The sequence below is a fragment of the Adelges cooleyi genome, unplaced genomic scaffold (assembly GCF_023614345.1).
Source record: "Adelges cooleyi isolate 19-005CV unplaced genomic scaffold, UGA_ACOO_1.1 ACOO_flye_CR_arks_rails_tigmint_CR_PRNA_108, whole genome shotgun sequence".
In the NCBI taxonomy this organism is placed as follows: Eukaryota; Metazoa; Arthropoda; class Insecta; order Hemiptera; family Adelgidae; genus Adelges; species Adelges cooleyi.
In genome coordinates this window covers 10501579-10517822 of record NW_026095761.1, presented here as the reverse complement: position 1 = coordinate 10517822, position 16244 = coordinate 10501579, and the positions used below count along the sequence as shown (strand labels likewise).

General features: G+C 30.9%; 1 protein-coding gene across 1 annotated transcript; it reads left to right on the top strand.

Moving 5' to 3' along the window:
• The first annotated feature begins 383 nt into the window (after positions 1–383).
• On the top strand, positions 384–15818 carry LOC126839019 (toll-like receptor 8). Its single transcript, XM_050573925.1, has 4 exons — positions 384–666; positions 5545–5652; positions 12941–13104; positions 14234–15818. Exons 2-4 carry the CDS (start codon positions 5619–5621, stop codon positions 15065–15067), a joined length of 1032 nt encoding a protein of 343 aa, XP_050429882.1. The 5' UTR covers positions 384–666; positions 5545–5618; the 3' UTR covers positions 15068–15818.
• Positions 15819–16244: the final 426 nt, after the last annotated feature.

Sequence of the window (16244 nt, the reverse complement as noted above, 5' to 3'; positions counted from 1 at the left end):
TAATTTGTATTTTTTTAACAAATACACATACCTACCTACCGCGAATCACGATGTTTATATAATTACCTACATCAGTGATTTATGCGCTTTTACAATATTAGGAAAATTAAAACACTGTGTTTAGGACGTGCGTCGGTGAGCAAACGAATCAATCATAATTTATAATGATCATTATTCATTTAATAAATGCTTAAGTATTAAATAATCGCTGTGTGGCACATTACCTATTCGCTGTTGTCACATAGGTAGCGCCTTGAATGATGTAGCCGCGCCGATCTCGTGTGAAATCATCCGTCGACGCGTCGCCGCTGTGTATCCCTACCCTAGCCCTTAGCCGCGTAGCTGCCGGTTTGCCAAAACAATAATAAACACTAGTTCACAACGTGCGCCCGTGTCGATCGTATCACCCCACGCCGTTTCGGAACATCAATACAATATTGATTATACATATCCCCATAATATCATATTACAACTAAATTAAACTGTTAAAAAAACAGTTTACGAGTTTTTAAGTTAACCATTTTTAAATAATATATCGAGTGTGCCGACTTTTATGGTTGACATTTATTAATTTTTTATACGCTCAATCTAATTATTTTTTTATGTTGACATTGAATACCGTTTTTAGTCTATGTTAACAGAAACGAGTTTTGGACTGTAATACAGGTAAATAATATAGCATCTATAAATAATCTAAACATATATATATATAATTAATAATTATTACGAATTAATTGGTTTTGTAATAAAATATTATACCTACTTGAATTCAGGTATTTTCGGTTTATCCGACTATTTTCAGATACTGTGTTGAGTGATTATTATAACAAATGTGCATTTGATATCCCTACAGCTGTGAACTTTTCTTACCCTACTATACGATTGACTGTTGGTGGTTTTTTTTGTATGGTATACATTTGTATTCATTCATCGTCAACGCCGTTGATTCAACTGAGAGATTAAACAGTTTTATTATCTGAAAAACTTTAATACTCCATGATGCCCGTATGTTCTTCTCAAATGTTACAAAAGCAGAATTCATTTATAACCATTTAGTACGACGGCATCATGAGGAAACAAAAAAAGTGCTCATGTAAACCATTTATAAATCACTCAATAGAAAAATAGGATTTTTAGAAAAAATGTATAGTTTATTTATAACAGCGTAGCCCACTAATAAAAAATTATAAAAATCAATGTATAATTACTTATATTATTTTGCTTTATAAAATATTTTAAAGAAATATTTCTATTTATAATACGAGATAAACTAACAAATTAAAATATAACAAAACAAATAATATGATACAAGAAGTTAAACAATAAGAAAATAAATAAAACAGTTTTAAATAATTGAGTACACAATGAACAATTTTATTTTAAAAAAAAAATTCCTGAAACTTTTGTTGCGTTATATATATTTTTAATTACATTATCTGTATGTTTTATTCAACAAGATCATAATACAATACAAAATATTAGCTAACATTCGCCGTTATATTATTTCCCGTTTATTATTGACATTATCTTGTATTAACAGTTTCGTATCAACAATTTCCCAGTTTATAATAGAAACAAATCAATATTTGCAAGAAACCCGAAGAAACGTTAATTATTTTCTAAACAAGTTAAGAGGTTTTCAAAACATTATTTTCAAATGTTGCAGTTAACTCTAGAACTTATCAGTGGCGTAACAACTGAAAAAACTTAAATAATTGCATCTATAAAATTTATCCAAAGCCCACAGTTATGTCATTTGTTTTTTTATCAAACAACAAAACATATTTTTTTAATTCAATAATTATTTATTATGACGATCAACTAATGTTGATAATCGATTAAGTAGTTCACGGAGAGGATGTGCAAAAAGACAAGCCATAACATAAGTACTAAATAAAGATGATAAAATAAGATTTTTCAAAAACCCTTCAAGTTATATTATACCTAACTAATTTCTTAAAGGTAACAAAAGTCGCGATTCAATGAGGGGCCAAAAAATAGCAATCTACATGCTTATTTTTACGGCGACACAAAATTAGATAACAACCGTATATTTTCATACAACTATCAGCACATAGTCCGGATATAATACAAATAACAGAATACTATTGATATTACGATTGCCCGAGGTCGCAAAATAATAATAATATTATTATTCCATTTTTCCTACTGCCATCGAACAGCGGCCACAAACAGGGATAATACCCTGATTACAACAAAAATTAACGAATTTTTTGAAAAAACCACAATATAGGCTACATTTAATTTATATATATAAAATAAAATATATGATAAAGTTTAATTCAGAGACCGATGACAATCATAAAATTAAATATTTTATTTTTACTGTTTTTACCTTGTATAGCTAGGAAATGCCTCAAGGGACTTTAATATATTCAATGTATACAATCAATACATATTATATAACCATTCAATACATTGAGTAAAAGTATATCAAAATACAAATCATGCATGTGTGTAAAAAATTCATACTGAATTAAATTATTTTGCGTATTCATTAATTTTTAATAATTAAAAAATATATGTTACTTTGTAAGTACATTAGTTAATATTAAATGTTTTATTTAATCAATAATTATTAAAGCGTATTACTATTTTTGAACGATTTACTCACATTGAGAGTAGGTTCTAACTATTGCATTAGACTCTTAACACAACGCATCATCACTTCGTGTTCTTATATTTGCATAATGTTGTAATTTTGTTTTATAAGCGGAGCAGTTAGTACCTACATACCGATACATACATACATTGCTGATGTATGTGCAGGTATAATATTATTTTAGTCCAAGATTATATTTTTTATATGAAGAACATAATATTATAGAACGCATTTTACAAGAACGTGACGTGTCCATTTGTATTTAACCGCCGACGCAGGGTTCTTTTGTATATGAGCCGTTACACCACCCGATTATTCCCTCGACCATCTGTCCCTCCTTTATTTTCAACCGTCACCAGGTATGCCTTGCTTTGAGCATTATGTCGGGTAGTAGGTATTTTAAAGAAATGGCTGCGCCGATTTTTTTTGCTTTAGCAGCTGCGGTTTTGGCGCGCAAATCGTTTTTACTGGTCAATGACCTATTTAATATAATTACTGTGCTCCTCAACCCCTTCAACATAGTTTCGATTCCCACCCTATTACATTACTCGGAGAAATTCGTACGTCCCTCGTTACAAAATATAATTTTATATATTTATTTTTTTAAACTACTAACCTTCTTCAAGTAAAAATGTCTATGTAAAACTTTGATCGCCGAGTTCATTATTATGTATCAACGTACTACGTGTATTGGCATAATAGTATTTCGAATGAATGTTATTACTTACCTACCCTACCCATTGTTAGGTCTTATGATATAACATTATGTTAGTAAAGCCTATGCAAATTTATGATCCGTCACGTTATACCTATACTGATATAATTTAATTCTTAATGTCTCATGACAATATAATTTTTAATTAACAATTGTTTCTGAAGCATAATCAAAATTGTGTTGCTACTAAAATAACAATGTATAATATAGGAAGTAATAGCTATAGCCTATAATAAAACAAAAATTCATTCACGAAAACGCATAAAATGTATTGCAATAAAATATGACGTTTTAGCGTTATCTTAGTAGAGCAAATAATTATACCTTGCACTGATATGCAAACGATGACACATTCTTGAACGTATACGGGTGCTACTTGTACAACAACTTGTGCAACACAAGTCATGGTTTTTGTTTTCTTTGTTCTAATCTAATCAGCGACTGCTCTAATCCCGTGTGTCGGAACGTCGTCATTTATTTTACTTTAGCATATATTAATCAGAACAATGTATTTATACTTACGGTGCGTTCTGCATTCGTTTGTACGCCTAGTTGTGTGACGTAAAATATTATTTTTACAGCTGTAACAATGCAAGTACGAGTACTTTTAAAATGTTTTTAACCAATTTCTTACGCGTTCTAATCAAACCTAGCCATTAACGATTACAAATAGATAATTATTGTTAATTAACGAACGCGTTATGTAATAGAAGTGTAACGTAATTCATAAAAAAAAAAAATAGAGACAATTTAATTATGTACTATTTTTGCACAAACAGTTAACGGTTCATTGATAAAATAAAGACGCGTGTCTAATGTGGTAGTGAAAGACAAGGCGCCCGGTTGAGTTTATAAAATGTAGGCACAAGACAGCTGTGTGAAATTTTCGTTCCGTTGCTTTTCAGATTTTTTTTTTATAGGTATTATTTTTTAGCTTGCCCAATAACGCTACCATGAAAAACCAACCTGTACATTGCTCAGCTACGTCGATCGAAACTAATCAAATATATATTGGTATGATAAAAAAAAAAAACGGTACGCGGTAAAAGTTCATAAAGATTAGAAAAAAACGTCGGTAATTGTTTTTTCCTGGACCGTTTATGTTTCGTGGTCCATTAATGATGTCTAGCTATAAAAAAAACACATTGCAATTGGGTATAGGTATACTGTAGCTTGGACGCATTATGAACACATTAGTCTTGATATATCAGTCGCATTATATTGATTAACATGTGATCGAGATAATATACTTAGTACACAATTTGTTAAGGGAAGAATGAGAACGGATGTTATTAACGCGTTTTTTTGCGCCACTGCCATGTAAAACTATTAGTATTATATTATATTGATGGCTTAGTAAAAAAATTCTGTTAACACAATTTTACCCAAAATTATTTATTGTAGGTATAATCTGGAAAATGATAGAGAGGTTTTATTTCGCAAAAACATGATGAATTAAATTTTCCTTATTTCAATCAGTAGAAAGTGTAATAATTATGAGTACGAGGTATACACAAGTGTAAGTAAGAAGTATATTAAGTATACGAAACAAATTTTAAAGAAAAAGTTAACACATTTTTTATGGATTGAATACCGGTAGAGGATAATTTAATACTTCATTTATTTTAAAGTCAATATACTGCGAGTATCTAAACATTATTTTTGTCACATAATTTATGCAAATTAGTAACATTTTATGGATCATTTGGAACACAGCCACAAGAGCGTCTAAATAATTTGTCTTAAGTTCCAGTTTGCTATTTTTAGTGTGGTAGCCATCAGTGACCGGCATAAATGTACCGTTTTTTAAAATTAGACTTTCAAGAGTGAATATGTATTTACATATAAGTAATTTTCACTTAGTAAAGAATTGGGACTGTGTCCAGATCTGCGTAGATTGATATAAAGATTTGCGCACATATACCTATCGCAAAGGGGTTAGAATTCCATCGTTCATAAGTTACGTTATAATATTACAGAAGCTATAGCCTATAATTCCATTAGCTGCTATTATGTTTTATTGAGACATGCAACAATTTTAAAAAGCGTTAGTGTAGCTATTGTGAACATACTACACAGCTCCTTAATTCGTGATAATATAGTGTAAACTATTATGTAATATTTGATATCAAATGCACTAAATCTTATGGTAATGTAATCTAATGGTAATATTAACCAGTAATAATTATATAAAATTTGGTTTCAGGTTAACCTGTGCAGTATTATTTTGATCATCATTATCATGTCTGAAAGAGTTTTTGGATAACGTCAAGTGTAGAAATGCCAGAAGATATGGTGACAATTGCGTTTCTGCGTAAGTATTATTTCCATGTGACCCCTCCGTAACTAACTCGTGCTGTAAAGGCGCGTGACTAATAATAAACGTTCTTCATTACAAAATATTAAAAAAAAAAAGGATTTCTAAAACACTATTTAGATGTCTTCTTACGATCATAACGATCCACAAATTTTAATTCATTCTAAATACAACTGGTATATTATATAACTGGAAAATGTATTGTGACCTGACAGATAAATAATTCATCTAATTTTCTTTGAGTATTATATGGAATGGTAGTTGGTACATTGGTTTTCAAAAGGAAAGTGCCATTTGATTTTTTTTCATCAGTGTACATGTAATAATATTATTTCATTTTATTTTACTTCTATATTTTTGACTCGCTTTATTATGAATAATATTCGTATTTTCACCGCTTTCTTCTCCCCTACTTATTCCCCTACTATACAACAAGGACATGCTTCATAGAATTAATGCGGTTTGTCAATAGGCAGCGTGATAATAACAATAATGGTAGTATATAAAGCGACAATAGCCGAGACTAGATATCCTTATTTCCTGATGATTTTCATGAATATTAGTGGAAAGCTGAAGTTTTCTTTGATCTGCGTTATAAAATTATCATGGGCGAGCCATAAACGAACCATAATTAATTGGTATAAAAAAGAAAATATGCATACATTTATAGTATGGTTGTTAGTTGTTACATATAGTTGTTTTTTTTATGAAGTTTCAAAGTTTTAAAAAATAAATTAAAAACAACGCAATTTGCTACCATTTTATGACCGTTTAACGATTTATCAAATAATATTAAATGAAATAATTTTGATTGTTGTAAGTGTAAATACATTAAATTTCTCGTTATTCTTAACGAGTCTTAACTAAAATAAGAAATACTAATTATTATTTCTTAGAAGCTATAAAATAATTTTCAATCTTCATCATTATCAACGCATTTTCATACACTGTAACATAGTATTTTGAGTCTGTTACTTGTTGTACTTAAATAAATTAAATGAAAAATTAGAATTTTTTTATCTATTAGTAAAATATATAATACGTTCAATACACTATTAAAACCCAATTTAATATTATAAATTGATAATTTATATTTTATTTGTGTCTTTCGTTTCTTAAATAACATTAATGCTGGGTACATAAAACTTGATTGGTCCTATAAACCGTTATTAGAGCAATATGATTGGACCAGACACGGTTTATGGAATCAATAAAGTTTTGTTTACCCCAATCATTAGTTTAATTTTATCAATTATTATAATAATGATATCCACATTAAAATTGACATTTTTAATGTTGAGTTAGGATGGTTAATTAAAAAAAAAAAAAACATTTCTTTCAATTCCTACAACTGTTTGATTTGTTTTTTATTAAAATTCAGTTTATTGTTACACTTGGAAGCGTTATGACAAATCGAATAGTATTACAAATGCATTAGCTGGTAAACCCTATTTTAATGCAGTTTTATGGATTTGTATTTTAAAGAATGATAATCATCTATATGTATAGGTGTTACTAATAAAAACTTTCTAGTAGTAAAATATATTTTAATAAATTATATAGTACTTATTTAGCTTATTTTAACTCTGCGCCTCTCCTAAACTAAAATAACATGTAAGTAATTTATTTGCAAAAAAAAAAGTTATTTGTATGTTTTTAGTGATTTTTCGTACTTTAATTGGCAGTTTCGAACAAATATTTAAAAAAATGTTCTCATTCTTTCAAAACTGTCTTGCAATTATAGCAGACATTTTATTTATATAATACATTTTTACTCTACTTTAGTATAATGGATTGTCATGTATTTTTGCACTAGTTTATTAATTAGGTAATTTGAAAATAAATACATTTGTTTTGTATAAATGAATATTACTGGTTTACACAACAGCAATGGTGTGGCTGAAACTTTCAAAGAAAACATTTAGTTTTGGTTAACATATATTATATTACGTTTAGTATATTAAAAAAAAAATGTCACCCATTTCATTTTTTTTTAAAGTAATTTTTCAACATTTTTAGTTTCTACAAAACCAAATAATGTATAATAATATATATTATAGTTTAATGTACTAGAAATGTGTTGATAAGTAAATTTTGATGTGTTATGAGAGTACCTACTTTTTGTTTACTGTGTTTTAACGTTATCTACAATATTTTTTTCTTAGAGTGTTAATTTATTGCATCTTGGTGTGTCCCTGAGTAAAATTTGATAGTGTGTTGATGAATTATGTAGTATTGTGATGCTATTAACCTTATATGACTTCATAATAATTTTACTGTCGGTTTAACGTTTTAAGTTATTACATTTTCTGTCGTTTTATTTTCTACAATTTAAACGACTTTGACTGTCAAAATTTTAATAGTATTATACACAAACGTCAATTACTATTTTTTTTTTATGGTTAAGGCGTCATATAATTTTATAGACAAACTACAGTTTTTTTTTTTATTGTTTAATATCTTCTGGTAGCGTATCACCACCAATGTCCTTCACGGTCTATTGACCACCGATGACACAAATCGATTGGCCGTTTTCTTAAAAATAAAAAAAAAGTCTTACCACGTTGGTACCTATATACATTATTATTATATATACGTACGTACACTTCCCGCTTTACCGTGCGCGTCCGCTGTGCTGTAGTTACCCAGTGAACCGTGGACGGAAAAACGATTACCACACAGTAGTGGTGGCACGGTTGATGACCAACAACCAAGTTTTCTTCTAGCCAAATGCCAGGCAGGACACTGCAGACGGTATTTATATGTAGTAGATAGTATATTAAGCAAACTATCGCAAGGCTAAGTGGTAGCGGTAAATTTTCTTGCAAATGTTTGAGCTCTAGCGAAATCATCAATTCGATATGATCGATCGCAACGGCATAATATTTAAATATATATACACTTACTCCGCGGCCCGTGGTTTTAATCAATTGGTTTTGTGTTCGGTAATTTCGTAGTTATAACACTAGACCAAAACAAAATAATGGTAATAATGAAAGTCACGTATATACGACGGACGATGCAACCGGCACAAATCGTTAGTAAAAAAAACGCTGAATTGATTTTTTCCCCCGATTTCGATAAAGTTATAATTTTTGTTCACGCGGTGGACAGTCTATATACAGCGTTAAAATGAATGGCTCTCGTCACGTGCACAACAGCAGGTATCTAGGTTCAACAACGCGGCGCGGCAGTCTATTTGTCAACTCTACGCCGTGTATAATATAATTATCGTGATTGATGTACGGAGACGCCGGTGTTCCGTCTCGAGAAAAGTGGTTATGAAACAGCTTTTGCCGAATTTGGAAATTGTCAGTGTAATTTTCGAGTAAAGCAAACTAAACACTGTATATATATATACTATAATATACAAACACGTTGGGATCGACCGAGTATGGAATAAGAAAGTCATTTTTTATTATGTTTTTTTATGACGCGTTCAAATTGGCGTCTAAAGTTGACGTCGACAGTCATGTGTTTTTAAGATTTTGCCTCGTAACAGTAATAATAATTATTAAAACATTTTGAAAAAATCCGTGTACAACGACTGGAACACACCCGAAAGAGACCGCGGTGTCGAGAAATTTATTTGTATTTTCTATAACAGCTTCTTTCACGCCGATGTTGAGACGTTGCATAATATGGAATATTGTAATTCGATAGAACTATAGTATACATAGTTCGATATGAAGAATTCTATAGTTGCCGATATCGGTAACATACATATTTTTTTCTATTTATTTTTTTTTATTATAAAAGTATTGGCATAAAAAAAATCTTTACATCTATGTAACATATTTGGCGGCATTCGTCAATGATATCGGACTTATTAGTTATGGTCAACAAGACGTGTCCGTACAGACGTTTTCCGAATGTAAAACGAAAATTCTCAAAAAAAAAAATAATAATAAAGACTATTTAAATTTAAAACATATAAATGGCTATAATTTTTCTTTTTAATCCCATAGTGACGGATGACATTTATTAAGAGTGAACCGTTTTCTTTTTTATATGAACTATAACAATTTGTTTTTGTTTGAGTTTACAACAATTCGATTTTGAAATGCATTATTTGTGTAAGTATGTCATATTTTTTTGTTTAACTTACTGTTATATAATGTTTCATATGATATGTTTAAAAATAGTTAGTTTACTCTAAATAATATCTACACGTAACTGACAGTACATAATATACTTGCTGCCGTTTAGACCGAAAATTATTTCAACTAGAATAGATACGTTTAGGAATAATCCCAAACAATGAAATTGTTTATTTTTATAGTTTATTATGAAATGTTATTAATTTATATTAAACTATTAGTGGGTTTGAATAATGTGTTGAACGACCACTATATAATAAGTGTCGTTTTGTAAATTACCGGGAAAGCTTTAACGAAACGACAATATTGTATAATTGGATAGTTAACTATAGTCGTTATGACTACTTAACCGGAGCTACTGTCTTGCCCTGCTCGTGAATAATGAGTTAGACGTTAAGAAATCTGAAAATTGGATAATTACAGAATGGTTGTTGGCATTTCATGTTATTAGTACAGGCGTTCACCCTATTGCTATAACCTCAGCGATTGTACGTGTTGAGAAAATAAAGCCACAACGATGTGTATAAGTTACCTTGAATTACCGCTTTTTTTACAATCGTTTGCATATTAACCACAGCACAATACGACGCATTTAATGGGGAATATATTGCGGGCACATTGATGGTAAAATAAATAGCCATTTGGTGTTAACGGAAAATAAATGTAGTTGCTCAATAACATACATTATACAATTAGAAATTGTTATTATAGAGATAATGCGTTCGTATGAGAGCAATATCCTCGCCAAAAACCGTTCCTTTTTCGCATAAGAAATATATATATATATAACATAATTTTAATACTTCAGTCTTGGACGGTTTTGTGGTATATTATGTACCGTTTTTATATGTCGAGGGCCTTACTTTTCGAAAATAGGATAGTACGACATCAACTTAACAAAAACCATGTATATGTTATACCTGCGTGTGTTTATGGTTTCGTGGTGGCCATGGTTACTACTGCTGTGGCTACTTAAAACGACTCTATAAAATAGAACGTTTCGTTTTTGACACGCATAATATTCGGATCCCACAGTAGGTAGGCATGCTAAAGGATAATAAAGGTCCCTAAAAATTAGAATATTTTTGTAGCCGGCGTACAAAGCTTTTGTTTTGGAGAATTCATATTTTATTATTTAATACCCGCTTTTTACCGTGTTGTGAAAAAACGGGTCAATAATTGAAAAACTTAAAAACATGTGTATATTTTTTTAACGCGCACTTTTTTAATACAATAATACACATAACAGATAGTATTTATACATTTTACTAGTAATTTAAATCAAAAATAATTAAGCCTTTTAAAATAAACTTAAGATGTTAAACAATTTCAATATTATCCTTATAAACGTTTGTTGTAACTTGTACCCGCAGTGTTACGAAACAATATAACAATAAACGAAGTAATAATTTATAGCTTAATATAATATACACTATTTAACCGAATCATCATTTAGCGCTAAGTGCATTCTACTAATGATATTATAATAGTGTAATAATAATATCTTAAGAACCATTAAAATAGCTATTTAACAAATAATTCAATATTATTATTTCTCTGTGATTTGAATAAGGGTAAAACATGTGTATACTATAGTTGCCAAATAAAAATATTTAATAATTGTTCACGTACAGTAAAAAAAAGCGCTTGTAACGACACAAAATGAACAGGCAAAAAGGTGGACGTTTCAAACGATCAGTTAACTAGTTAATCTAACCTAACCGTGCTTTTCACATATCACTAAATAAATATAAATAAAAAACCGGGACACTTCGGTCATGCAAACCGATTTGTCGTACTAACCGTTGTCGTTCTAATCGATTTCTTCTGTACGCAATATTTTATGTTAATTATAGTTGTTTTCGTGACAAAAAAATACTAGTAATTGGATTTTGATAAAAAAAAATTGTTTCAAAGACGAATATATTTTTAACGCTACGCTGCTACAATGACCGACTAAAAATAAACACCAATATTTTTAAAAAAGGCATAATTTTACTGGGGGCCATCTCTTTGATATAATAAAGTTTTTGAACAGGGACTTGTCGTCTAAGGATTTGAACTACTAATTTACTTCGAAACATTTACCTTTTTTTTCTTCTAGAATTCTAGAAGCATGTAATTACGTGTATTTTTAAAAAATATTACTTATATTACTTAGTTCTTATGAAATGGACAACAATATTTTGAATATTTTTACTGATCGATACAGTTTTTAATGACTACTTACTACATAGTCCTGCTTAAGTGTATAAGTTATGTGGAAGAACGTACTTAACTCCTCGTTTATTGTCCACTTGTAAAACCTTGTGAAGTGTTGAATAATAGATATATTTTACAGTCAAAACGTTATTATTGTATAAATAAACTGATAAATAATTTAGTTTACAATTTCAATTTTAAAAGGTATATAAAAGCATTGAAATATTAACAAAAGTTAAAAATAAATTAATTAACTAAAAATGTATTTAATAGTGCCGTACATTTAATGAATGTATAGTGTATACTAATTTATTATAGGTATTCAGGATACAGTGACTTTAAAATGCGACTATAAATTGTTGTGTCGCATTAAAATGAAGTTCATTTTATTATTGAATATTCATCATTGCATTATTATAGAACAAGATGTGTTTTTCAATTTATTTATTTTATTGGGTCATTACAAACTGCACAGTTGCACTGCGCGATTGCTTACAGGGCATTTTACACGTACACTTTTAGTTCCCACGACTTGTTTAATATATTCAGTAGTTAACTGATATGCGATTATCGGGTTATGAGTTATCAAGGATTAAAAACGTTACTAAGCTAAAATTTAAATAGTTTGTTACGACTTAACAAATGTAGATTGTACTGATTAATTACTCCGCAGTTGTCTTAGTCAATTAAAAACATTCAAAATTTATGTTACTCATGCCTTTTGGAACAATAACAAATGTAGTTCTTGAAATTGAATTTTCCTAAAGACATAATTTTACTAAGTTTTTTTTAGTTGACTTATTTAAAAAAAAAAAAAAGTTTAAACTCAATTAAGCTGTCAGTATAACATGATATTAATAAACCTGTGTTGTTAGTAATTACAAGTAAAGATCATTTTTGACTAGGTAACGTTTTCAATCCCTTATTATTGTCGTTAGGATATTACGATTTTTAACTCGTTCTTGTGTTTTATATGTTTTCAGTTATTACTGTCGCGGGTACGTTTCTTTCTACCGTCGTCGAGAGCTCTGTCGTCAAAGCCAAAGCACAATGTGTGAATTCAAAAGATTCTCGGGGCCTCTTGGTGGCGGATTGTTCCAGAAACGATCTCTCTGTCGTACCGGAAAATGTTATGAGTGACGTAGAGGTTGGTTTTTAACACAGTTAAATATTTGCCCTATACGCAGGTTTTTTTTTAAAGGTTTTTCATAACTGCTGAACCACATTGCTTAATGTTTTATGAGCAATATTGTCTTCGATAATAATATAATTCATTATTTATTCGGCAATTTTAATTAATATTCAGTTTGCACGTTACTGTTTAAACTTTTTTCTATATAGTTTCTAATAATTATAAACGATACACACTCCAAAAACTGTGCGGTTTTAGAGTTTTTTTTTTCAGGCACCGCCTGAACTCGCACAGACGAAATTTGTTAAATGGTTATTTAGCGCATGATGGATAAACGACCAAAGATTATACGCAATACATTGTGTCTTAGTTTAAGCCTAATAAGAGCCAAGACTAAACGGGGAACAATACCGCTGGATTTCGATCGACAACAATCAGCGGCGCTTGTCCGTCAAGAGAGTATTCGCAATGATTTGTGAATCGCGTTTTTATAATATTAGTACGGTCGCGTTCTCTCCTTTTAATGGACAGTCTACGTTAAGAAACACTATAATCGATTTACTTCTTTCTGCCGTAATTTCCAAACCGAATCTCTTCGCCGCGCCGTATCGACGCGAATCGCAGTACGGACCGAATACAAATATAATTGATACGCCGACTTCTAAGACATCTGTTAAGTTTCACTTCGGACCATCAATTATTATGATTTCTGGCACGCGGAGAATTTTTTTTTTGGATTTGCCCCTGTCGATCCTCGTATGTTTATCAATTCACATTGTAACGTAGACTCGTCCATACCCATCATATACCACGCATAATGTACATATATTTTTGTATCGCTGGCATGCTTTTCTGAAAATGAGGTTTGTTTTTTTTTAACTTGTCTCGGGACAAAAATAAAACAATATGTCCGTAATTGCGGTAACAAGTTCGTAAAATTAGTGGACCGGCGGCTGTAGCGATAATATGCATTTTAGGGAGTGTTTTTAAGAGTAAATAGCGTTGACGTGATTCACAGCTTTTATCTAATAATCGGTCTCACCGGACGTTTGTATTACCTATGCAGAAATGCCGGACGCTCTCCAAACAATGATATTCAGATTTTTTTTTAAACCACTAATTTTGTTTGTTTGTTTTATTTCAGTCGTTAGACTTGCGGCACAATTACATCCGTAAACTGACAAATGACAGTTTTACGATTTACCCGTCAATCAAGAAACTGTACTTGTCTACAAACGCCATCTTCATGGTGGAAGCGGCCGCGTTCGACCCGCTCGACGACCTGGAAATACTCGATCTGGAACAAAACGCCTTGAAAGGTGTTCCGCCTGGTCTGCCCAAAGCTTTGAAGAAACTATATTTAAGCTCTAACCCGTTGGGAGACGTCCCAGACAACAACGCCAAGGCCGATATGACCCACCTGGCCGAGGCCGTCGGCCTCCAGGTGTTGCACATGCGTGACTGCGAACTGCGCCGTTTTCCCCACATGGGCCTACTGCCCAATCTGGTGGAGCTCGACTTGGCCAGCAACCCAATACGCGAGATCGCGCCGTCAGACTTGGCCCAGCTCTGTCGCTTGACCAAGCTGAACGTCAACGAAACGGAACTGTTCCGGGACCAACAAAACGTTTGCCAATGCCGCCAGCTGGAGAAATGGGCAAACGAATATAAGGTGATCATCATCGGCATGAAGTGCCCGGACGTTGTTACGGATGAACCGTTGAACGAAAACTGCACCGCGATAACCGACGAGGCGCGGGCCGTCTACAAGGAGTGCATGTCCGAATGGGAGCACAGGAACATGCCGTATTGGGCGATCGGTTCGGGTTTGCTGATCATCGTAGCTATTATATTTATATTGTGCCTGTGTTGGCGTCGCAGAAAGCGCTCGGACAAAACTCAATCCGTGCCGACCAGTGACAGCAAAGAAAACGATCCGGGCAACAACAAAGCAGAGCCTACGTTGCTGTCGCCTTAAAAGTTTCCGTTCTTATACTCCTAATTGAAAAAAAATATACATAATTGAAATAATTTCAAAGATAGGCGCTGTAATAATTATTTTATTTGATTTTTTAAGTACATTATGCACGTACAGCGTACTTGCATTTGCCTCGTACAGCGTAATGCGTTTTTACGATTATTTCTTTAACAATTTGTATGATCTCTAAACGCGGGTTTCGCGATGATTCACCTACTATAATATTCAGTACAATTTTGTTATCAACGTTCTACTGTTAAGACGCGACTATTTGAATTTAACTGAGTGATTTTACTCTACTATTGTTTATTGTCCGAACCTTTGCGAAAACGGTCAATTTTGAGACTACTCGGGATTTGTAAATTTTAACACGCGAACAATATGTTATTGTCTTTTTATAATTATTGTTAATGTAAGTGCAATTTGCTTGTTGTTGTTGAACACTCTTATTATACCTAAGTTTTTTACAAACCAATGATTCCTAGCACATTACAGCGATAACAACGCAATAACATCACGTAATATAATAATATTATAATAGTATAGTGTTACTATAATTCTAGTATAATATTAGTGTTCTCGGTTCGAATTTGATTATTGTCTGTATCATGCCTATAATCTATATTATATATGATGGAAACACGCTGAATATTTCAATACATATTTTTTATTACACTAGCTGCTTTAAAAGCTACTTTTTAAAAAAATTTATTTTTAATTTAAGTTTGTTTAAAACGGTTAAGACAATAAGTTAGTCACTAGACTTACACTATATTATTTTAATAATAATAATAATAATAATAATTAATAACATAATATTCTATTGCTTATTTATTATTTATCGATTATTACTATATGCATTTACATTATTAAATTTAATATAAACTATATATGTATAGAGAAAACATTTAACATTCAGTATTTTTGTTAGATCAGGTTAAGTTCACGTATTTTTGTTTTTTATATGTATATTTTATTTGTTTTTGCTTTTATTCCACGAACAAAATATAAATGGTACTTTTTGTTATATGTTTAAATGATATTGAATTTTTTTTTTTTGTAACTTTCTTCCCCTAAATCGACCTCTCCACCCCTTGGCAGTAATACAATATCCATGTAGAGGGTACTCAGTAAACTAATAGTGGTAGTGGTTTCGAGTGGTAGAAGAAGACCCATG

Excerpts from the sequence above, each read along its gene's own strand:
- LOC126839019 (XM_050573925.1), top strand. The coding sequence starts at position 5,619 with ATGCCAGAAGATATGGTGACAATTGCGTTTCTGC. Across the intron at positions 5,653-12,940 it reads GGTGACAATTGCGTTTCTGC|TTATTACTGTCGCGGGTACG; the intron begins GTAAGTATTATT and ends ATATGTTTTCAG. Across the intron at positions 13,105-14,233 it reads ATGTTATGAGTGACGTAGAG|TCGTTAGACTTGCGGCACAA; the intron begins GTTGGTTTTTAA and ends GTTTTATTTCAG.